Genomic DNA, 25,426 nt, shown 5'->3' with positions numbered 1-25,426 from the left:
TACTCAGGTCTTATCTGTGTTAAGAAAGACCACTTATCAGCTCAGAAGCTAAGGGAAGATTATTATGTAGTGTAAATAGTTAATACATCTCACCCTGGATAATAATGAATAAATCAAAAGCACACTTATAAAGCTACTGAGATTATCTGCTAAAGCGAGTTCACTGAACAAGAATGAAAGAAGCAAGTCAAAAAAATTTATTCACAATTCCCACCTGCTGCTCAGTTCCCCTTTCATTGTAGCCAGCCAAAAATTAACAAAAAGTTACTAAAAATGCATCAACTGTACAAAGAAAACTCAGAGAACATCAACGCAGCATTTTAATAAGACATTCTGAACTAAAATTAATTTGTAAAACAAGTAAAACCATAATATGCTGCAACTGAGATCAGCTTGGAGGATGTCATGCAAAACCAGTGAGTAAAAAGTGACACACTGAGTGAGAAAATTATTTGGGGAGCATTTGAAGTAACAGGATGAGAAATTTTCTTACAATTACTATTTTCAGCAATTTCAAAATGACAGTGATTTTGCCATTGTCCTGTGATTGGCTGCTTAACAGCTACAGGCCGACAGCAGAAAATAAAAACAAATGATAGGAAACCCTGGCTGAATTAGAACTCTTTCAGGAAAGGTATCCAAAAAATAAACCGGGAACTGACAGGGAGGTGAGGCCATGCCTGAAAGTCTGACTCTGTCTCAAATAAAGCCAGACAGATGTTTCTACTGTCAGGGGTACAAAATTAAACCACTGCCCATGCAGAGAACTAATACATGCGATCATACATGTGAACCTTATACTAACAAATTCATTAATGCATCAAGAAAAAAGGGATGAAAACTCACGCAGATTAAAAGGTAGCTCAGCAAATGTGTTTTTGTAGTACAAAAAAACAACAGCAAAAAAAAATAAAAATACAGAATTTGGCTTAGAATCTAGCAGAACCCCAAATTCTGCCAGGTAGAAGCACAGTTGAATATTTTGGGAAATGTGCTTATTCAAATTCTTTCTGACAGTGAGATGTGAAAATCGATACAAAGCTGGAGTCAGGTCGTGGTTAGCCTAGCTTAGTATAAAGACTAGAAACAGAGGGAAACAATGTCAAATCGGAAAAAATACAGCTAACAGCTCTGATACTGACAGACTAACACATATCTTGTTTGTTTAACCCATACTTAAACAGAAATATATAGAGCCAGAAATGCTGCTACTGGGCTAACAGATAAACTGGTCAAGAAAAGATTACACCATGCCCTGTCAAACTGACATTTTTTACATTTCTGTTTGTGTATGTCCACATGTTAATAGTGTTAGTATGCATGTTTTTAAACTTTAAACAAAGCTAAGATAGCTCTTTCTTTCTGTGTCTTTGATAATCTAGGCTAAACAAGCCCCAGCTCTAGCTCTGTAACACAGAGACGTGATATTGGTGCCATTCTTTTCATCTCACTTTTGGAAAGAAAATGAATAAATGTATTTAACTAAATTCCGACTTGGGAAACCCCAAAAGCTTTATTGCAAAGCTAACACTGCTTATGATCTGCACAGTCAAATACTTCATTAACAAACAGCTGCAAACACCAAGCTCTTAAAACCATTTAAGAAACAGAAATGCACCTGAAACTAGACCAGAAGAAGTAGAGATCTGATCCAGTGTTACTGAAGATTAAAAAAAAAAAAAAAAAAAAAGAGAAAAAAAAGGCACAACAAAAGGTCCTGAGGTACAGCAGCCATGAAAACCGTTTGGTAACACAGACTAGTTTCAAATAAAACTTCCAACAGAATTCTCCCAAGAAAATTACTTAAAAGTGTAAATCTAGGCAAGAGTAGCCCAGGTAGAAAGGTCTGTCCAAATGTGACCTGAAAGTAGGCGAACATGTTTTTGAGAAACAGTTGTAGCTGGGCGGAAATCTCAGCACAGGCAGGAATCACATGGACCTCGCTTCACTGAAGTCCGGCAAGAAAGAAAAGGCATTCGGTTCATAGATTTGCTACCACAATGCTCAGTGCCTCTTGTGCTAGCATGTCAGTGCTACTGAAGAAGAAATGTCTGGATATGGACACAAGTAGAGGATATGGAGACATCAGACTGGCGAGGTGAAAAAAATAGCTTAGATATGTTTGTCGCTTCATCTCCAGGACCATAGGGTTTCCCTTACAGCAGGAGGTCTTTTAACGTACATATGGCATGTGAACATTGTATTAAGACAGACTTGAACATTTGTCCTTATCCTTTAAGTCCAGACCTCAAAGCAAGCTCTAAAACTACTTAAATATTCTGACTTCAACTTGCTGTGCCAAATAAGAAACCGAAAAAAGCTTGGTGCCATGTCTGTCAGAACACAGTAAGTGCTGTATTTATCTGCCTGAACAAAAGAACTTTCCTCTGCCCGGATCAGTTAAAAATAGCATCACAGAACTAGAGAACTAAAAACACATCTCTTCCTGTACATGGGATGGTCACTGCAAGGACTCCTTAGGGATTTTTTAACTATGAACAAGTTAAGGAAGAACAGAAGAGGGAAGGATTCTTTATATTCTTCCTGTAACAGTACAGACCCCATGTTCTCAGCCATTTACATTTCACTATCCCTTTTTGATACTGTGGCTGAAACCATTTACCCTCCCTGAATGTGACAGATTAACTCAACATGGATGATTAAAAGTCCAGAGAAAAGTTGAAGCAGCACAACCCCCCCCCCAAAGTCGGACATGTAAGGAACAAATTCAAGAAAAAAAAACATTAATGCTTCACCCTGAACTGAACAGAGATGTTTGGCACTTCATTATACTGAGTCCAGACATGTTGAATCGACTGTGGATGGATGGAAGCAGAAGGAGTGTCTGAAGTCACATTGGCAGGGTTCAGACGATGGCGTTGGTGCCCCGGAGGCCGACTCCGCGGGCGAACTGTTCCAGCAGGCCAGTGATGGCGCCAGAGGGGCTGGGCGCCGAGGACTTGAGGCCCACAGTGGAGCTGTAGGCTGCCAGGAAGACTTCCCGCACCGCCTCCAGACGGGCCTGACGCTCAGAGGGGAAGGGACACCTGGAGAGGAGAGAGGAAGGAGGGAAGGACAGGAAACAAGAGGGATCAAGATGAGCGGGCAGGAAGAAAAAGGTTAGGGAGGGAAATCCTATTTTAAAAGTGCTGTAAAAAGAAATCAGCCAAGAAATCAGAAGAGAAGAAGAACAGAATGACGCAGGCAGAGGCAGCTTGGATCAACCCCACTTGGGCCACAATGTACTCGTGAATTAAGCATCACAGACTCATCATCACCATCTCTCTGCTTCTCTCCCTTCTTCCCAGTTCCTCCGAATAAAGATGAATAGATGTTATTTGCCTTTTCCAACTGCAAGTGATGCTGGCGGGACACACTCAGTTTGGCAGTCAGATCAAGCAGAAATTAAAATGTCCCCCTGCTGGGAGCAGAGAGTAGGAGGATGAGTCAGAGGGAGAACCCAGTGGAAAATTAATCTCCCTTGATTCTCCCTCCTCATCTATTCCTTGGTTCAGTGGGGGGATCGAGAGCAGAGTCTTTAGATTCTGTGACAGTAAACCCCATCTCCTGACCAATAAATGTTTTACATGAACACGTTGGTCTTCCATTTGTTTTGTTTTTTGAAGATTACAGACCAAGTATAGTCTGAGCAGGACATTATACAGCTGAAGAAGTATCTTGTCAATGCTCTCTGTTGGACAAACACTGTTTCTAAGTTACCTCAAACATCTCTTTGGCATTTTTGTACTGCAATATTTTGTTATTTATAGGCAAACATACATGCTAATACTGCACACATGTAAGTGCCATCAGTGTAACACAGAATAAAAATTATGGTAAACATGCAATCCTGATGTTGTTGTTGTCGTCATTTATACATTTTTTCTGTTTTCAGACAAGTATAAAATAGTAATTTCAATATCCAAAACTACTACTGTCGCGGAGCGGCAAGTTACGGATATGTGTTGTCATCATCAACGCAACGCACAAATATTTGTCTGTTTAGTTTTGTCACCTTCTCCGTTCCTCTTCCATATTTTTATTGCTAAAGTTACTACTTCCTGAGGGAGCTTGCTATAGTTATGCTTTATTCAGATATTGGGCGTTGAGACCATGAATAGAGCCAGATTCTGTGTTTTCTGTTAAAATTTTTCTGAATTCTGTGTTTTACAATTTAAACACCTTTTGTCATCAGAAACAGATTATATGACTCAGACCATACAGCCACGAAATCTTAAGAATTTGAGTGATTGCTGTCAAAATAAATTGAATACTAAACTTTTCTTCTATAATATGTGTAAAACAGTTGACAAAGTGGTTTCAGTATGTGCTAGCTGAAAGCAAACCAATCTTCCAATGGCAAACTTACTTCTACTGCGTATGCGTTCAAGTATAACCGGTCGGGAAAAGTGCTTTTAAAACCTTATTTTGTGGCAAAGTTGTCAAACTTTCTAAGAGATTTTTATAAGATTTAACTGCTGATTCTATTCATGTAATTTTTATGTCTAGGTGACCTGTAAAAGTGCAGTTCTGGCTCTCTCCCCATTCATTCAGAAAGGAGCCTGGTTTTGTTAGTCCGAAATAGCTGCCCGGAGGCGTTGCCAAGATGGCTGCCAAGTGGCATGACTTGCCTATAAGGACTTTGGTTATCCCCAAAACTTACCCACTGAACCATCAGTAACATACAGGACTGCAACTAATGTTTTATTTAACAGAGTTCCAACAGAAAGCCTGACAAGAGGGAAAATGGTGGAAGGGTTGTACAGTGTTACTTACATTCTTCCACTGGGTCCTTCATCCTGAAAACTGAAGGGCAGGGGGGAATCATAGGGAGCAGCAGCAGCAGATGTGGTGGAGGAGACTGAAGCCAGGGGCGGAGGAAAGTGAGCATGGTCATGGATGCTGCCACAACCTGAAACTATCTGCCAACTCCCGTACTCTGTAGAGAGGGAGGAACCTGACCGAGTGTAGTCTGCTGCTAACCTGAGAAAGCCATATAAAAGAGAGTGAGGATGTCAAAGAACTAAAGACAAAATGACAAAGAAAGAAAGAACAAGCAGAACAGATAGGACTGAATCTCCCTTTAATTTTGTCTAGATTGTTACCGAGCATCCGGGTATTCACAGGTCTTCCTCACTGCATAACGAAATACTATCATCTCTAAGGCTTAGCTAATAGACTACAATTAACAGATAATAAGCAGAGCTGTCGCTCCACCTTCAGAAGTGATTGCTGATTTCATTAGCTAAGCCAGACAAAAATGGATGTTATGACCGCCAACAACTGTGACCTGTTGTAGGTTCTGGAAATCTCAACTCTCTCATATTTAGCTGGTTTTAAATGACCACAAATAGGGGCGTGACGAGACAATTAGTTCACGAGACAAGACACAATATTGGGTTCACAAGATTGAGACGAGATGAAAATTCTGAGCATTAAGACTTAATTTCCTGCATTCTCGTCACACACCTAATCACAAACAAAAAAAGATTGAGATGGGCTTAGGGCTGGGCGATATGGCCAAAAATGTTACCACGATAAAAACATTTCATATCATTTGATATCGATAATTATCACAGTAAAATGTCAAATCATTATTCCTTTCAAGTTTAAAGGCTGATTTTTGCTCCTGAGTAAAAACTGAAGAAACCAGATGGTTAATCATGTGGTTAAACTTTTCTTTATGGTCAGACTGTGACAAACACTTGATGCCAAACAGCAAATCTGAGGTAGAACATTCAAAACTATTAAGATAAAATCTTTTTCAACAAATTTGATTAGTAAATCTTTTTTCAGTCCCTTTTCCTCAACAAAATAAATATTCTTTAAATCTCTAAAATTTAAGGCTAATTTGTCTGTGATTCAAATGAATTAAACCAAATATTTATTGACGATATATTTAACATTTATTATATTGATATTGAGGGAAATTATATTGCGATAATTATCATTACTGTTTTATTGCCCAGCCAGTTGGGATGTGTGGTTACATACAACCCCAATACCCTAACACCAAGTCATTGTTCTTGGTCTTTCCACATATGTGTCCGCCAGCCTTTAAGACATCTTCTGTTTCTTGATATGCCAACTTGCACAGGTTTACATGTTGTTTCTTGATTATTGGCATCATGCATAAAAATCAACTCTTTAGGTACTGAACCCAGCCAGTGATATTTTGGTAACCTGGGGAATTTTTAGCTGACCATGTTTGAGTGAGCTGTGTGAACATATATTTTTACTAGTTATCTCCTCCAATATTGATTGGAGTAGAGATCTCTTCTTTACCCACTAACTGAAATAAACACAGCAACCTGAAGGTACATTTTCCTAAGAGGGACAGGCAAAAAATAGCTCCTGCAACCCAGCTAATTGATGGAAAAAGTAATATTAAATAACAAAAAACAGCAACAACGGAAAAAGAGTCAGGTCACCAAAATCCACATAATCTAAAATACTGATTAAGAGGTACGTTTTTGTTAACTGAAGTGGCAATACCTGTGTGGATGTGTTTGGACAAGCGCAACGACAGCACAGTCCCGGTTTATTAGTCCTAAAGTGTGTTCTAATAATGTAAGATGGTTTTCATTTTATTTCAGTAATTGCTGGGATAATTCATATACACATAATGTGAACACGGCAAAATTATTGTTTCATATTCAGTGTCGAAGCTGAGCACCAGAGGAAGAGTCTTTCTCATTGCCTATGCATAAGCTGCCGTTTTAGGCCACAGGCTCTGTTGATGTACGAGATGTATGAGAGTCAACCTGCCCAGAGCTAAAGCACTGTGCCTCTGGTGATCATCCAAAATTTACATTACTGAAGTTAAGTGTGTGTATAAAAATAATGAGGCCATGCAAACTTGGACTGGCTGACAGCTGATGGAGTCGTATCATCTCACTCACCTTCTCCCAGGGACAGCCAATGGGCTGCTGCCTGTGCGCGTGGTGCCGTGTTCTGATTGGTTGGAGGAGGACGAGCTGGAAGACCTGGCCTCGTTGAGTGGATGGGAGAGGTGCTCGTCCAGAGGGTTTTGTTTATTCCAAATAACCATTTGGGGAGAGGAGGTGGCAGCTTTCCTCCTGAGGAGAGAAACAGTACATCAACATTCAGAGAAGGATTGTAGTCAGTCAAATTCTGGCTAAGGTCCTGTTAAGATGACCATTAGAGCTGCATTAACATTTTAATGAGACCACAGCGTGGCTCTGTATGAGCTCTGTGTTTTAATTTTATTTTACCTGGCTCGTTTTGCTACAATGCAATAGAATCTCATCTGGCAACACCCTATGTCGGAATGTGAAGTACGTGTAAGTGAAGCAAGCATGAGCGCACATTCCTGGTTAATTTTTGACCGTATTTCTACCGTTAACCTCACAACTGAGACTCGGGATCTCTGTATCTGAGTGCTGTGAGCACTTCTGCATGTAGTTATATGAACTGTAGTTTATTTGCTCCCTGAAGAATTTGTACTTGCACACTCCTTCCCTTTTTTGTTTATTATTCTGTTTCTGATGTGGAAATCCACTGTCATCACACATGTCAATGTATGCAAAGCATTGTGGGTTGTTCCCTTGAGTAATATCTGCAGAGTTGAGACATTTTATTTAGAAAGAAACTGATCCACCCCACACAAAAAGACTGTCCCAAATATTAAATCACGGTCTGGTATAAGACACCCAAGTAGCCCAGACATACCCATTAGCAAAAGCCCACACGACCAGAACATTGGCATACTACAGCCAAACACGGCCAATATGTCAAAAAGGGACGAGGTCTAATCCTTGTTACATAATCTAATAACTTAACAAAAAATCTAAAATTAAAAAATATTTTAAAAGAAATGAATTTTGTGAGCCTGCATGTGTGATACTGACCAGCTAGAGGCCTGGGGTTGGCTGGAGAACAGGTCCACAGTGTCGTGTGTGAGGCTGGAGGCACCGCCCGCCTCCTCAGTGATGAGGGAAAACTCGCTGCTCAGACTGGTCACACTGCCGCGTTCTCTCGACTCTGAAAGCAAACACACATCAGGGCTGTTAGGTTCAGGTTCTTAACTCAGGTGTACAGAGAGCTGAAATGAAACTGGAACTTTTCTAGACTACAGAGATTACAGCTAAAAATAATTACTTTTGAAGAGAGCATTTATAGATATGAAACCAAGTCACTATGATCTAAGTTCCCATGCTGCTGCGCTTGTAGTTTTTCCCATGGGAGCTGTAGTTTTTTTCTGTGCTAATATCACAAAAATACCGTATTGGGACACTTAATGTACGTGAGCTATTGATTGTTTTTAATTTCACCTATACTTTTCCTGTTACAATGTCAAAGACGTCCGCTGTCAAGAAGATCTATACTCAGCACTTCTGTGCAGTTTTATGCCAGCAGTGTCTATAAATTACAAAAACTTAAAACATTTAGAAATTTAAGCTACGCAAAACACATTTAAAAAATAGTTTCACTATTCGACACAACAGGTAGACAAACCTCGACCCTCAATCCAACATGGAATACTGAATGCCATAAAGCAGTGTACTGATGCGAATTCAAGGCTCTACTGAAGTCTGCAGACAAAAGGTTTGTGATGCAAGATGTTTTCGATTTAAGCCTTGCAATTTTACAAAGAGATGAAAGCGCCGTGTTATCACCCAGAGTCTCATTGCTTTGTCTCAGCCCCGACGCCGTCTGTGCTCGGAGCACTCAGAACCTTTGTTATTCCTCATTGCATCAGTCCAGAGGCAAGTGGCAGGAGCTCCCAATGCTGCTACAACTACGTCACCAAACAAAGTTGGTCTGAGATAAACTAATGACACATTTAATGCTTTTCCTACACAGGTTGCGTGTAGAGTACAGGTGCTCAAAAGGAAAATGTTCTAATTGCTAGACAGTTGCTGCTATGATGCTACCTGGCCACTAGTACCCAGTTCCATGAAGCATCCTGACTTCATGTTTTCCATTCAAATTCACTGAATGTTTTTTTGAGAATAAACCAAAAAAATACCTGTAGTCCCATATTTAGGCTACATCCTTACATGTATTTACCCTTATTAATTGTGCATAGTTCTTTAAAATCAGTGTAGCATTGCAAACTAGCTCATTACACAAAAGAAACTTTCAGAAACCATAAAAAGACGTTTTAAAAAGTGTTTTTCCTATAGAAAGTGGAGTTTTTTCTGACTGGAATAAAACTTGACTGTTTTACAACAAAGCTTTGACAACAAAAACCCCAGGTTTAGCTTTCTGTACAGAGCCACCAACTGATAGTTAACAGAACAAATGTACAAACACTACTAAAAGTACACTAAATAAAATTCATCTGAGAGTTAAATAAGCCAACATCCATGCTGCCCTATATCCAGGCCTGTGTGGCAGGATCAATGTATAAGACACACTGACTTACTTAGTTGGCAGAGTTCTTCCACAGTGAAATCACTGTCTTTGAAGTGGGAGTTCTTCCTTCTGAAAGAAACAAGAATGATGATGACATAACATCAGAAAGAACATGAAACAAGGTTTGATACTGGAAATTTCACACAGCTGAAATGTGCCTTCAGAAGCTGGTTATTCACTGAGTTAGTTATTTACTGTATCTATGAGTGTTACTATACGCCATCAGCATCAGATAACTAGCTTTATAAACAAATATTTTATATATATATATATCACAGGAAAAGCTTCACAAGGAAGGAAGCAAGAAAGAAAGAAAGAACATAAATGGAGAAACATACCTCTGTTTCTTAACAGCAGAGAACTTCTCTGAGACAATGTGCTTCAAAAAATTGAAGCAAAAAAAGAAAATCTGAGGGAGAAAAAACATTTTGATCAGACACACGTCACTGTTAGATCAAGACAACCGGCCAGTAAAAAAAATGTTGTTTTTTGTTTAAACCGAGCTATATTATTTTCATCATCATTATTTTTTTTATTTTATTTAGAAAAGAGTCATGTAGAATTTTTATGTATTGTTCCAGAGTTAACTTGCTAAGCTATTTTTTTATCTGCTGTCCCTTGGCAGATTACAATTAAAATATCCACACAATATCCACACATAATCAAAGTTACACAGAGTAGTACATCACACACACACACACACACACACACACACACCATGTCAGCAACAAGAACATGTTAGACAATATTTTTTTTAAATCATAAAAAAAAAACAAAAAAAACACAACTACTTTCAACTGACCTCCTCCCCTTTGGAGAGTCGATCTGGCAGCATGTGACTGGAAATAGAAACAGAAAAATGTACTGCATTACATGCCCGTTGCAACTCATTTATGTAGAAACAACTACTCAACAAAATCCCATGTTTCAACAGTTTTTATATTAAAGAGATGGTATTATGCTTTTTACCTTTTCCCCCCTCTCCTTTATTGAGTTATTATCATTTTTGTGCAGGCAATAGGTTTGCACATTGAAAAAGTCCAGCCCAAAGGGAGTTCCCATCTCCCACGGAAAACTCTGCTCTGAACTGCCTGACAGCTCGTTTGTAGTCCCGCCTTTTCCCTTTCATCCCTGTGACGTCACAGCAAAATGCGTGTCACAACGCTCGCCAAGCGGCTAGTCCGACACGCCCTCAGAAACACTGAGCTGCAGCACACAGTGACAAGATGTTCGTCTGCTGCCTCTCCTCTCCCTTCCAAACACTAGCTACCCTCCAGGCAGTCAGTGGACATAAAGCTGCAGCAATGTGCAGTATGACAAAAATAAGATGTTTTTTAAAAATGAAACCATCTAAACCTGTTCTGGTACAACCCCTAAATAAGATTTTGAACGTTAAAATGAGCATAATACCACCTCTTTAATACTAAATGGAATGAGTGCAAGTATTGTGAAAGTCTTACAGAGATGCATGAAAACTGATCACTGTTGCTTAATTTAAGTGAACAAAGGCTTTTTTGGAGTTAGGGCTACCTGGCCCTTTTACTCAGCTGATCAAAGCATAAGTCAAGGACTTCACTGGGAATCATTATGCATATTCTAAAACCATTATTTGCTTTCTATGTTCTATTTCCCTTTAACATATCAAGACTGCTTTAAAAATGAATAGTTCAGAAAGTGCACAAGCTCTGGTGCAGAATCTACATTACTCTCTTGAGAGTGATTTTGTAACAGTGACGCTGCTCACAATGTTTATGGCTATGAAAGAGTACAGAAATCAATAGATTACTCCACAAATAACCTGAAGTCCAAATATGATTCAGTTGTGAGTGATGAGGTGAAGTGCAGCAGCCCTCTCTTTTATCCAACTCCTTCGCGCGCAAACACACCTTGGCCAGTATCCCGAGGGCTGGGGCAAGCCTGCTGATATATAATTACACGAGCTAGCTGGCAGTGAAGGAGCTTTTTACGAGACTGCCCCTGATGGGCTCAAATTGGAGAGATTGTGCTGGTAATTATGGAAGGAGAACCCCAAGAGAGAGTGTGTGCGCGTGACAGAGAGAGAAAATGTGGTGAGTGGGAGGATAAAAGACGTGGTCAAGAGCAAAGCCAGAGCCGTCTCGTGTTGTCCTGGCCTCCCTCTCCCACTGCTCCCGGTGCTTCATTAACCAGTCACTTTTCAATTATGTGTCGCAGACAAACACGGTGCCTCTCAAACCAGATGTCGCACAGAACTTGTAAATGCACCTCTAAAGTATTTATGCTGCCTAATGCGCTATGAGTTATGACTGAGTGTACTCATGAAATTATTATGTAAATGATCATTTTTACCCGAAGAGGAACCAATCGTAAGCGATGGTCAGATACAGGATCTCGGCCGGCTCCAGGCTGGCGTGCACCGCGCCGTCCTGGGAAAAATATATGACAAGATCAGCAAGAGCAAGTCAAACATCCCATGTTAAATAAAACACCATGGGCCAATCATCCACAAGATGTCATGCAGCTCCGCACACATAAACTGGGTTTCTTATTCTGTTTGAAAAGCACTCCATATGTGTTTCATGAGAAGCTTCTAGTATAAACCACGTATTGAGAAAAAGATTACACATTTATAAACATAAGGGTTCAATTTTTAATAAAGGCAGTCACTACAGCACAGACTAATTAGAGTACATGTTTGAAATGGTAAATTAGTTTTATGTGGAGAGGTATGAATGAGGAGGGGTGCTGGGGCCGAGGCAGATGGATTCAGCATGGGATTACCAAAGTCACTAATGAATGTTACAGGGGCCAAATAAGCTGCCGGGTGACTAAGGGTCACGTGGAGAGACACCAGGGGAGAATAAAGAAGATGAAAAGACAGAAAAAGAAGTAACAGTAAGAACTTACTGCCCACAGAGAGAGCCTGAGGAGGGACACAAAGAGAGGCGTCCGGTCCCAGCCTGATATGCAGTGCACCAGGAGGCCACTCTCATCTGAAACAACACACAACATCACCTACAGAGCCAACAGCAACACTGTGTCCCTTCATAACCTACCAGGAGTAAAAACAAAATCTTTCAGAAAAAAAGCATTCATTTACAGTATGTATTCAAATACATCCAAAAGGATTTATAAAGGCTGTACACGCTGACCTACAAATACAAATATGGGTAAACTCAGAGTAACCAGGGCCCCGTTTCAGAAAGCGGGATTAGTGAAAATTCTGAGTATGTTCAGCCTGAGATGAGGGAAACTCTGAGTTTTCCGTTTCAGAGAGCGAGATCAGATAATCCCTAGACCAGTAACTCCGGCAACTGATGCTGTGAAGAGGAGGTGAGCTTCACAGGATAAGCTGGAAAACCGTCAGTTTCTCTCTGACTCCTCCCCTCCTGCAGAGCCTGAGGCGGCTGTCTGACACACCGTTTCATTTCCTCATCTATTCTGTCGATATCTGAACACATTTACATCTTTAAAAATTTGAAAATCCCGGTTAGATAGGCTATTTGTTTTTTTTTTACCCAAACGTGATCTTGAACATGACCGCTTTATGATCAATCTGCCGTCGATGTATGGACAGATCTCCGCACATCGTGGATTTGTCCTCAGCACAGAATAAAATCTATCTCCGTCTTTAACGCTGTGACTCTGTGGACAGTTGCACTGAAAACACTTAGCTGTGTGCTACATTACTGCAGTAGTCACTGTTAAATATGTAACCTATAAAACTGATCAATGAACAGTAATCTTTCATATTGTAGGCTGGTCGATTGGAACATTCCTATCGTCGTTATCAACTGGAGATAATGTGACCATTTCTGAGTAGGATGACTGTGGTGCAGCTGAAACAAATAGGCCTAAATAAGGTTTAATAAGGTTTTTCCTTTATAAGCTGCTGATAGTCTGAATGTGTTTTGACAGCATTAATAAAATACGAAATGAGCAAGATTTTATTAATGTAAAATTGACGTCTAAAACTTTAACCTATAGACATATTTTCCACTGCAAAAAATAATGAATAGGCTAACCTGCTGGGTATGACTATGACTTTACAATCACAGGTCCACGAGTAAACTGTGTCTTATACTTGATCTATAGCCTACGTATTTTCATAATCAGGTAGCCGATGTAATGTAATGAGCTGTAGCACTTTATTATTCATTAAGGAAATTCCAGTCTGGTAAATGATGAATGAGTAACGCTGTGTAGTAGCCTAATAATGTTAATGCGTTGATCCTTCTTCCACTCCTGTGTTTTAGAGCCTCTCAGGGTCCGCGTTGGCACGCATTCATATTAGGCCTACTAGCTCCACCCAATTAAAATGGAGACTCTGCTTTTATTTACCTGTTGCCATGGTGAATTGTAGTATCAGCGCTCCATTGATGATGGCTTTTTTTGATCCCCACGCACGCGCTTCTATCAGGCTCAACATACTCAGGGTTGATTGAACTTATTCTGATCAGCTGTTCTGGAACTGAAAATGAAACAGAGTTTCCCACCTCAGGCTCAATCAGGGATAAGCTCAGAGTTTGTTAAGCCTGCTTTCTGAAACAGGGCCCTGAACTCGTCGTGTTGGTGTCCATCAGATGAATGTTAGTCCAATAATAACAAAAATAATAAATCTATTGTGGGGTCATCCCTATGAGTGACAACTTTGGTATTTTGGTAGAGCGCACGGTGCACAGGTGAAACGACAGGCGCAAACAGTTGGGAGGTTACTTGAGATCAGCCAGCGCAAAGCTAGCTGTTGGTATTTTGGAGGGAAATTGGGGCTTAGGCGTTGAGAACAGATTCTCAGAGTCATGTCTGTTTTTGACGCAAAGTCAGTCTGATGACCATCTGATGATTCTCTCAACAAGGGAAAACAATACTTGGAGCAAATGTACAGCAATGACACAAACTAATCCGGAAATAAAGTCACTCCCCAAACACTGCGTTTAAAATCGGCATAGAAAAATGTTTAATGGGATTAAAGCAGGAACAGCTGTAAATCCGTCTGCACTAGAAATGAATGAGTGACTCTTAGGATTCTGCTGGCCACAGCAGCTTTATATTGTATGAAATGTTGACTGAATTACTGTAATCTGCATTCAATAAAGCCGTAGTCGTACATGTGAAATAACACACCTGGATTTAAACATTTTTCAATACCTAGCCAGGTAAGACTCCTGAATTCCAGAGTGAAAACATATGGCGTTTTTATTGTAAAAAGACTCACTAAAGACTTTTATGACCTTTATATTATATTTAAAGTATAAACTCTATATTGAAGTCAAAATGTATCTCTACCTTAACAAATCCTCAATTTCACTGCTCATGCCTTAGATAAAATTAAATTTTATAATGGTAATGATATGCCAAGCCAACACTGGAAATGATGGTGGGCTATCGGCTAGCTAACATCAGATGGCAAATTTTTTGGCTAATAATGAAACTGAAGGTAGGAAAGTTAAGTGTATTAAACAAGCTAGTTAGCTAACTACTGACATTAACCTGCATGAGCTTGTTGTGTGATGCACCGGACTTTAATGAGCCGCTGCGAGTGATGCAGGCAGACAAGACGCTCAACTAACGTCACGGTTAATAAATGGTATGGTCCATTTTAGGGGCATCTGAAACCATATCTCAAGATTCTTGAGGCATAATTCATGAATGAGAAGAGAATAAATCCGATAATACAGACTGGGACATGGTTAGGGTTGGGTATCGTTCCAAATTTTACGATATCACTACCAAAACCAGTACCCTTAAAGTGATACAGGTACTAATTTGTGATCCAGGTACTTCATTCGATACCTTGTGTAAAAAGCCACCTGTTGAAGCCATAGTAGGTGATTGGTATTATTTTTATTGTTGTTTTTAACAAGCAAGGTGATTCATTTTCTTTTCTTTTTCCTTTTTCCAAATACCTGTTACATGTGATATTGGGATACTATATAAGGTCACTCCTCCTCAAAAGGTTTTATAAGTTTGTTGAACGTAAACAATTATAATTAATAATTGATAATTATATTGTTAACTTTCGATCAATAAATCTTGAAGAGCTGAATCGAAATGTCTCCGTGAATGCTTTTCTTTCAGTGGTGAGTCGCAAACCTCCAAACAGACGACAGTAAGGAGAAAACGAGTAACGAGTCAGTTAGAACAAGTCATTAAACTAAAATAAAGGGAGGGTAAAGAAGCAGGTTACCATCTGTGCACACATGTGAAACACGGCGCAGCGCAGCCTGTTGGTAACGTTCAATGTGACTGGCAGAAAATTGGATAGGCCTATTTGACACTGCTCGGCACCGGTCACCGGTCAGAGCTGAGCAGACGAAATAAACGGCCTATTTCAGTCCCCAGCTGATCGATCTGTGCATCTCTAGCTGTAGAAGATGACTTCCAGTCCAATAAGTTGTTAAACAAGCTACCAAACAAGCTAGATAATGTTTTAATAACAGAGTGGGCTCATGGAAAAACAATTCGTTATAAGTTTTTGTCCTGATTAATGTATTAATGACTCAGCATAAAATTCCCACGGGCAAAACCAGAATATCTCATAGATCTCCAATCGTAGCTGGAGCTAGAGCACATGTTTCTCACTGAACAAGAGCAAGTAGGAAAGTGGTATATAAGAGGGAATGAAAGAGAAGCGGAGACATTAAAGTGTATCGTATAAAATTGGTTGAGACTCCACTTCATCACTTCAAGCTACACTTTTTATTTAGCACTTCATTTTCAGATTAAGGCAGCCTTTAGTTAAATTAAAATTAGAGTAGTTATTATTTATTATCCTTTCAGTTTGATATGAAAACTGACAGTAAATATTATTGAAATATTATTTGACTGTCAGATGTTGACTAAAAACAAATGTTGATACAACTAGGCTATATAATGTGGTAGGCTACTGAATGATGACGCAAATAGTCTTTATGGTGTTCCGGACCTTTGCTTCGGGAAATTTTCTCTAACTGGACCTCTTTGAATTTTAATTGAATACCCCTGCTGTAGGCTAATAGGTTGTTTTTTTTGCAGTACAAAATGTGTCTAGGTTCAAACTGACTAGAAGCTAATGAAAACTCACTTTTTTCAAAAACTTACTTTTAAACTACATTTATTTGTTTCAGCTACACCACAGTCATCCTCACTCAGAAATATTCACATCATCTCCAGCAGAATAACTACGATAGGAATCTTCCAATCAGTGCGACTAATTGCAACATGACAGATGATTGTTCATTGATCAGTTACAGCTTTATAGACCTACAGATAAGTTTCATTTTAACAGTGATTACTGCAGTTGTAGCCCACGCTAAGTGTCTCCGTACCAACCTGACAGCTGCCTTAATGTCCACAGAATCAGTTTTATAAAGGACAGTGTCGCCTATAGGTTTTATTGTGAGGATGACTCGCAATGTCCAGAGGTCTCTGTCTCTGTCCATTTCTATGACATGTTGATCATAAAAGCGGTCATGTTGAAGACCATGTTTGGGTAACAAACTAATATCTAATCTGCATTTAGATAATTTTTTTTTACTTCTGCAAATGATATCCATGTGCTTTTGATATCAACAGTGAGAATGAGGAACTGAAACGGTGTGTCAGACAGCTGCTGCAGGGTGGAGTCAGAGAGAAGTAAACCTCCTCCCGACGTTACTGATCTATTTTTTGCATCTTCAAATTGTTTGTTATTTCTGACCAAACCAAAACCTAAAGATATTTAGTTTACTATCTCAAAAGACAAAGACAAGCAGAAAATCTGCATACAGAGAGGCTGGAACTAGAGAATGATTAGTGAGTCTTTGTTTGAAAAATGACTAAAACGATTAATTGATATACAATATGAACTATTAAATTAAATACATAAGTTGTTTTGTCAATTAAATAATTGATTCTGCACATCTGTACAATCCTAAATTATTCAATATAACCAACTGATTGACAGAAGATGAGTTTTTTACTATTGATACACTTGGGAAGCATTTTTAGCCCTTACTTTGATTTCTGCTAACTAGAAAATGGGTTGGTCATTACTTTAAAATTGACTCCATAAATAATCAATAACAGACTAAGCATCACTTATTAGTTGCAGTTCTTTCTCATATTCCAATTTTAACCCACACTTAAGTCACAATCCTAAACTAACATTAATCCTCAACAAAACCGTATCTGATCCTACTCCTGCAAACACAACCGCCACCTACCATCACTGTTGATGATGTGGAGCAGCAGCTTTAGGTAGTTCTGGGTCTGCTCCACCAGGTCCCACGACTGAATAAGACAAACACACACAGGGTAAATACACTCTGGTAAAACAGAGAAACCAAAGCACTGGTTGCACAGTGAGGTTTTAAACCAGACAATGTTCCCCTTCTATTCACCACACTGTCTGGCAGTAGCATACAGATTCTGTATCGGCTTGTTCCAGCTCTTTGTTTGATCAAATAAAACATTTAAAACTCTTCATGCACATTACTCGACCTTACATATATAGAAGTTTTGGATTCTAAAGTAAAGTTACGGTCTGTGGGTTTGTGCTTTAAAGCTCACTGACTCACACTGTGTAGCCAAACATTGTTCACTCTACCCATCACTGTTTGCGTGCAGTGCAAGTGGTTATGAATCATGACCAAAGCACTTTGCAGGTTGGACAACAGATGGCACTGACACACCACAAATATCACAGAGAAAAACTGAGTAAGAGCTGGTGGAGTGCGCAGAGCTGAGTCCAACAGAGTGAAGAAATGAAAATAGAAGAGGTAACCTGGTATTGAGTCCAGTCGATGTTCAAGTTTTGAGTAAAGCACACAGGGATTGTCAAAGGAGCGTCCACATAGTCCTGTCAGTGGAAAACACAGTGACATGCGATTAATCCAACAGAGCCACGTTACTGTATATTCACAGAGTGAACAGACTCAGAACGGTCTCTATACCTGATTCCAGTTGAAAACCAGACCCTCTGCTGTGTAGTCTCTGTCTTTGTAGTCTTTAAAAAACTCACACCCTAAAAAAAACAAGAAGAAATATAGTTACTCACCACTCATTCAACACACTTGGCCCTAACCGTAACCCTAAGGCACCAAATGTGGCCCTCATCTTGAAGGTCCAGTGTGCCATATTTCTGAGGATCTATTGACAGAAACGCAATATAGGATGCATAACTATGTTTTAGACCCTACATAATGAACCGTTACTTTTTTTACCTTAGAAGAGCCATTTCTATCTACATAACCGCGGGTCGCCCCTTCCATGGACGTTGCCACGTTGAATGGTAATGTTTCTATAGTAGCTGAAACAGACAAACAGCGCTACAGAGCGAGTTTCGTCACTACGTTCTTCTTGTTCGGTAGAATTGAGTCAGTGCAGACACTCATCACTATGTTCAATACGTACATTCAAAGAAGAAGAAGTAGTAATAATATACAGCAGAGGCTGGCAAACAAGTTTTGCATTGGAACAATATTTTCAACCATTAGATGGTGGATGAGAATATAAGACATCAACATGTTGTTCGTTTAGTTTGGTCGGTAAAGCACGGGACTCGCAAACCAAGGGTTGTGTGCTCGATCTCACCTTGGGACAACTTTTTTTTTCTCCCCACTTTCTTTTTTTTCGTTTTCTGACGGCTCTTTCAGAGGTGTGTCAAGCAGGCTACAGACTCTTAATGTTGTTCAGAATTTTAAAGTAAAAAAGAAAGTAAAAGCTCTGTTCAACTCCAAAATAAAGCATTACAGTAAACAAGCTTCTTGCGCTTTTATTTTGTATGCAAAACCACTAAAGAAGAAGTGATTATGTGAGTAACTGTTGGTGTCATGATTGAGATCTATTTCAGCACCGCTATCAAAGTATTTATTTATTTATTTATTTATATTTTTTTGCCACCATCATTTGGCAGCGGGCCAGATGATATTGTTGGCGGGCAGTTTTGGCGAGGGTCCATAATCACAGAGAGAATGAATGTGAATGTTCACTTGTCAATGTTTGTATAAACTTTATCTATTCTATGGTTTCTAATGGACTGTGGTGCAGAAACAGTGACAGTGTTTCACACTCTTGGCTCACATTTTCCATGTTATCCGTCAGTGGCCAAGTCACAATAACATAAGGTTTTACTGGATAATTAAGTAAATATAATGTCTTAATAAAGAAACCTCATTTCTTGATGGCTTCTCTCTGCTGTAGGGCTGCAATTAATGACTATTTTCGTAGTCAACTAATCTGTTAATTATTTACTCGATTATTCGACTAGTCACGATTATTTTTGTCACCCCCTAACCCTAATTAAACCATTTAACTAATTAAATATCTTTCAAGTGAATTACTGATCTCCAACATACAGCCTAACTAGCTAACGTTAGATTTTAAGATTGCCATCTCTCCCTTAAACGGCATCGTCAACAATGAAATTTCACGTCGACAAATTTTTATAGTTGACGTCGTCGATTACGTCGACTAATCGTTGCAGCCCTACTCTGCTGTCTCAGAAGAGACGCCTTTTGTGCTGTGTCAGCCACCGTAGATGTCCTACGCTCTTTGAAAGGGTAGGGGGCAGTGGTAGACTGGAAAGTTGGTGGCAATTCACAACCCTCACCACTAGATGCCACTAAATCTTACACACTGGACCTTAAAAAATTCAAGTAATAAACATTTTATGTTTTTTTACTTTGTGATCAAGCTACAGGCAACTACATGGAAAATTAAGTCATCTGTTATTATATGTTTAAAATCAAACTCCTATCTCCAATTGACAACTAATGATTATAAATGGTGAACACCTCTGAGAACATCTCCAGACTCTTCGTTTCTCAAGCTTTCCCGAACATGTCTAGCTTCCTCTTCCTCAGCTTCAGCTGCTTTCTTACAGAGAATATGGAGAATATTTCTTATATTTTATGGGGGGCAAACTGTTCTGTTTCATGTCATTCAAAATAGTGCCATGTCAGTTTGTGAATTAAAAAAACAAAATCTATGTCAATAATCTTCTGGTCCATTTAAATTCTATAGTGGTAAAACAGTGCATGTGTCTTATTGCTGTGCTACCTCCGGTGGACTAGCTATGCAAGTGCAACACCATTTCTTTTTCATCCCTCACAGCTCTTTTCTGTTACCAACAGGCATTTCTGTACCACAGTCTCTTGTTATTTATCTGCAGACATGTACACTGATTCCTATACATCAGCAGTTAAGTTAATATATGCTGATAAATTGATAATCGGCAAGGGCAATTTATTGGTCTAGCTCTAGCAGAATGACTGAAACACTTACAGCACTACAACACTAGTTGTTTACCTGGGTAAGGCACAGAGAGCAAGGTGAAGTCTGCATAGCGTTGGACCTTGTCCGCTTTCTCAGAGGATGTCACACTGCAGAAATAGATAGAAAGATGCTGAGGATGAGATGCACTGTAAGCATTCATGTGCATGTGCAGTGTTTTATTAGAGAATACATAGACATTTTATTGGCCAAAATGGCTTATCCCAGTCTCAGTATATATTGTGACACATGCAAAAAGACACTGCTGGCAGTGTGGCTTTATTATACATTTTGTGAAACACTGTCTACAACCCACTCTTGATTGTTAATGTGTTATTGTAATTCAGAATTAAAAGTAATACATTGATGTTATTTCAAGGAAGATCTATCTTTAAACTTATTACAGTTTTTTTCCTGCCATTCTAGAATTAACATTATTCCTTGTCATCCCTCACATCCTTCCTTGATGTATCCTGGTATGTCACATGGTCTTTTGATCATTCACTGTGCAACTTCAGTCAAACATCTGTAGTTAACTACACCCAAAAATAGCACTAGTACCATCTGTTCCACATGTAACCCAACAGCAACATTCAACCGCTACACTTCATCCACCCAGACTCCTAACTCAATTCATGGCAGAATCTGCTAAGATCTGAAGCCAACCACAAATACACTGAGTCAATAGTGAGCTGCCTCCCATAAGGTTTCTTCCTACAAAGTGCAGTGAAAACAATGACCTAAATAACAGCCAGAATGTGGATGAACTAGTCCGTGCTGTTCCTTACTTTAGGCCAAACTTAACCTTCTTGTTCTCCACCATCAGGTCACAGATGTAGCGAACCGAGAGGTAACGTAGCAGCTTAATGTCGTGGCCTCGAACCTTGTCAAAAAGCTGGGACTCTCCGTTTCTGAGCAGAAGGAAGGAAGGAGTATTAAGAAGAGAAAGCTTCATAGAAAAAATGTATTTTCTCTGGGTAAACATTTTACTTTGGTGTGGAGTTTAACATTTGTCTTTCATGAAGTAATGTCTTACTTGTTGAGTTTTGTTGTTGTCACAAGTGATTAGTGTCACACTCTGATTTAGCCCACAGGCAGAACAGTGTCTGATGTTCATTGTACACTAATCTAGTTGAAGTTATTTAATCACCTGACTGCACTGTCATCCTCTGGAACCTCCTCAGACTCCGTCCACGTGTCATCAGTGCCCCCTAGAAAAAACAGAAGTGAACAAGATGAATATAGCCCCGTTTCAACCTCTTTTCAAGGAACTACAAGGTTCCTTCCGCCCACTGTTGTGAGCGTTTCCACCGTGGTCTAAAGACCCGCAAAGATTAGGCAAATGAACCAGCTGATAGGCTGTAGGCCTGTACGCCGTACACAGCGATGGACAGGCATCATTTGGCACTTTTCCATTACCAGTACCAGCTCAACCCGTCTCGACTCGGTTTGGCCGTGCTCCGTTTTCCATTGCAGATAGTACCCAGAGGTAGTACCGCTCAATCTAGCTGGTCGTCATAGCGAAGTCACACACAATCACGGCCAGGTGGCTGGTAAACAGTTTGGAATCACAACATAGGGCCAGGTTTACATTATTGTTTTTTACCGGCTGAGACCAGTGTCGGCCCCACTGTCCACCGTACCCATCTTGATGTCAGCAAATCAAAGCAGCTAAATTCTCTAATCGTGAATCCAAGGTAGGCTATATTTCATATCAGCTGCAGCCAAGTATTAATATCAGAACACTGGCTACCTTGCACTACAGATATAACAAAGATATGTTTGAGGTAATTTAGACACTTGTCTCTGGCTTGTCTACATAGTTTGTCCACCGGAGCGCACTCATACGTTTATTGGTACTCTGTAAATGATCCCACTGAGTATTGGACCAACTTAAAGGGATTTGATCAAAAATGTTTCTATGCATTTGTGTGTAAAAAAAAAAACAAACTAAAACTAGCTGGTATATTATTAGCAGGTTTTGTAACTCACCACCTGTGTTTCTTCAACACTTTGTTATGTATGAGGCTCTAGGATGTAATCTACATTCTAAAAGGTGAAGATCTACTCTTTCGGTATGAAAATAATTTTAACTGTATACAGGTCACATGACTCACTGTTCCTGTTCGTAACTGATGGATGTTGACAACTTAACAACAAAACTTGGCACAATTTCAAACTGCCCCAAGAGGAAAAGTTTGACAGCTGTCAGACAACTGCTACAACTATTCACACATGGAACTGAAACTTTGAATGGAAAATAAGCCACAGCTTCCCCTTTATAGGCTAAATTTAAGTGTGTGTGTGTGTGTGTGTGTGTGTGTGTGTGTGTGTGTGTGTGTGTGTGTGTGTGTGTGTGTGTTGTGTTATACCTGAGAAGATGTAGTTGTAGCCCGTGCGTCCGTATAGCTCCCCCCATCCTGCCAGAGTGGATGACCGGCAAATATGCTACAATGAGGGAGAAAAGATACTCGATCAGACTGTGTTGTTTTACTGCTCATACCAGCTGTTACACTAAATAACATTGTGTCACCGGTCTTGCCTAAACATGCTGAAAAGAGGTAGTGGTGGCCAAAAAATCTGCTAATTTCATTCGAAGGAGATGTGACACTTGGGGGTATTTCTTATTTTAGCGCCATAACCAGCCCTGGTTAGGGATGCACCGAAATGAAAATTCTTGGCCAAAGCCGAATATAATGAAAAAACTTGCCGAATACTAAACAAGTACATTCACGTTTTATCCATTTATTTTGCCTTTTTTTACCATTGGATAAATTAAATAGTCAAAAAGTGCTTTTTTTACTCCGTGTTTCTCGCTATGGTGGGTGTGTCCGAGGCCAGGGGTGTTTCCAGGCTCTTGAAACATTAGGGGCTTAGCCCAGCACAGAAATCTTTCATGTTTTAAACCCCCCACCCCCCATTGCCGCCTACCCAAAATACATCTATAAAGCAACAGTAAATTATATATATAGCCTACATTTATTATGAATTAAAATAAAATTACTATTGATAATAATTAACATGGATATTAAATTGGGGGGTCTGGGGGTCCTCCCCCTGAACAATTTGGGTTTTAAACACTTAATTTTCTGCATTCTGGTGAATTTCTTTGCACCAATTTATTGAGGAAATGTCTCAAGTGACAATTCAAAATAAGAATATAGTGCAATATAATGCAGTAAGGCTGTCAGACAGGTTTCTCCTGTAGATCAACTTTTCTCATTTAATTTCATCCCAGCTGAGTCTACAGACATGCAGCCATTCCTGAAGTAGCCTAAAGTCTTTTCAAATGTGCATATGGCCCCTTTTCACCTCAGTGATAAATGAGCTTAATTAATCTGAATTGTATTCGATAAATATAATAATAATAATAATAATATATATTATATAATAATATAATAAATATTCGATAGAAGAAGATTTTGAGCATTAAACACTTAATTTCCTGAATTCTGGAGACTATAAATATAAACAGAATGTAATGCAGTAATCAGAAGCTTATTATTATTTTTAGCTCATATCTATATGATCAGTTATTTTCGCGCATTTGGCGAATTATTATTTTTATAAATAAATCATTTGACTTGTAGCCAACTTGATGAGAGGAACGCACTGCTGTTCATCAGAGGAAGAAAACCGAAGCTGAAAACACAGCAATATCACCACAATTTCACACAAATGTTCACTTCAGCACCTCTGAAAAGTGCAGCTCACAGCCGCTTTAGAGGGAATGAAGCATCCTGGAGCAGAGAGACAGTCACAGAGCAAAGTGTCTCTGAGCAGGACACAGCGAACAGGTGTCAGTGTCACGGTCAGGTGTGTCATGATATTCTCTCAATACTTTGCGGAGACTGTTAACCGTTTGTGTAGCATATACTCTGACTAGACACTGACCGACAACATTTATATTTAAATGTATTAATTACAATTTTGCTGGAGACAATTCAGAAGTCGTGGATAAGCCCTGAAGCTCTCTCTCTCTTCTCTCGTGCTTCCTCTAAACGCAGGCAGGCTGAGTAACGATGGGGGGTCACGTTACGTGAACTTTAAACAAAATGTAGCAATATTATTGCAAGTAGCCTCCGCTCTTAGAAGACCTGCGAGACAGGCTGCATCATGAAGATTATTACATATAAACATGTAAAATATTTTTGTTGCTGTTGCTGAGTTGTTTTGGGGCTACAGTCAAAACATCTGAATCAGGTCAGACGCCGATGTCCGAGGCCCAAGAGGGTCTGTAAAGTAAATTACATGTGTCCATTTACATTTAATGGACACATGTAATGTTTTATACTTTCTGTGAATATAATCCAATTAACCTTATTTCCATACTGTATAGACACCTTATTTTGAAAAGTCCGCCCCAATTTGATAAATAACGTATGTGGTTCGTATCGCGCAACATGAAGACTTCACAGCCTCTCTTCAGGTAGGACTCTCATGCTGCAACACTTGTCTTTGTAAAGAGAGAAACTGACAGGATAAAGTCGCCAACCTGCTTGTCAGCTCGCACTGGGCCGTTGTCTTTCAGTTACCTTAAAGGCTTTAATACGTGTGCACTCCAAATGTAGGTGCGGCTAGCTTAATCGCCTTCTCACAGATGAGTGACAGAAACACTCAAAGCGGGTCAGACCGTTTGTTGCCTTTTCTAAGAAGTCAGCCACAGATGAAGTGGATGTGCTAGGAGACAATTTAGCAGAACAGTGTCTGCAAACGTTGAGTTTTGCGTCTTTTAACTGCAGTGTAATGTGTTTGCGTAGCGAGTGAGTGGACGAGCAAATAAGAGATCGAGCTGAAGAAAGTTGTCAGTCTGGCAGTAAATGTAAAGTGTAGG

The 25,426-nt window shown here is 39.5% G+C and overlaps 1 protein-coding gene across 1 annotated transcript in view; it reads right to left on the bottom strand.

Moving 5' to 3' along the window:
- Positions 1-174: 174 nt before the first annotated feature.
- mtmr14 (myotubularin related protein 14) overlaps positions 175-25,426 on the bottom strand; it is a 30,567-nt gene continuing 5,315 nt past the window's right edge. Inside the window, exons 4-19 of the mRNA XM_046075191.1 lie at positions 22,965-23,040; positions 21,743-21,803; positions 21,381-21,503; positions 20,629-20,702; positions 18,273-18,343; positions 18,104-18,178; positions 17,544-17,610; positions 12,268-12,353; positions 11,710-11,786; positions 10,184-10,220; positions 9,720-9,790; positions 9,392-9,450; positions 7,872-8,004; positions 6,903-7,079; positions 4,777-4,983; positions 175-3,047 (exon numbers count right to left, since the gene is read on the bottom strand). Of these exons, the coding sequence (XP_045931147.1) occupies positions 2,867-3,047; positions 4,777-4,983; positions 6,903-7,079; positions 7,872-8,004; positions 9,392-9,450; positions 9,720-9,790; positions 10,184-10,220; positions 11,710-11,786; positions 12,268-12,353; positions 17,544-17,610; positions 18,104-18,178; positions 18,273-18,343; positions 20,629-20,702; positions 21,381-21,503; positions 21,743-21,803; positions 22,965-23,040 (1,575 nt within the window). The 3' untranslated portion in view covers positions 175-2,866. The remainder of the gene's footprint in view (positions 3,048-4,776; positions 4,984-6,902; positions 7,080-7,871; positions 8,005-9,391; positions 9,451-9,719; positions 9,791-10,183; positions 10,221-11,709; positions 11,787-12,267; positions 12,354-17,543; positions 17,611-18,103; positions 18,179-18,272; positions 18,344-20,628; positions 20,703-21,380; positions 21,504-21,742; positions 21,804-22,964; positions 23,041-25,426) is intronic.

Source organism: Micropterus dolomieu, linkage group LG18, assembly GCF_021292245.1.
Source record: "Micropterus dolomieu isolate WLL.071019.BEF.003 ecotype Adirondacks linkage group LG18, ASM2129224v1, whole genome shotgun sequence".
Lineage (NCBI taxonomy): Eukaryota > Metazoa > Chordata > Actinopteri > Centrarchiformes > Centrarchidae > Micropterus > Micropterus dolomieu.
The sequence above is the reverse complement of the archived record's forward strand: the minus strand, read 5'-3'. Positions and strand labels throughout refer to the sequence as shown.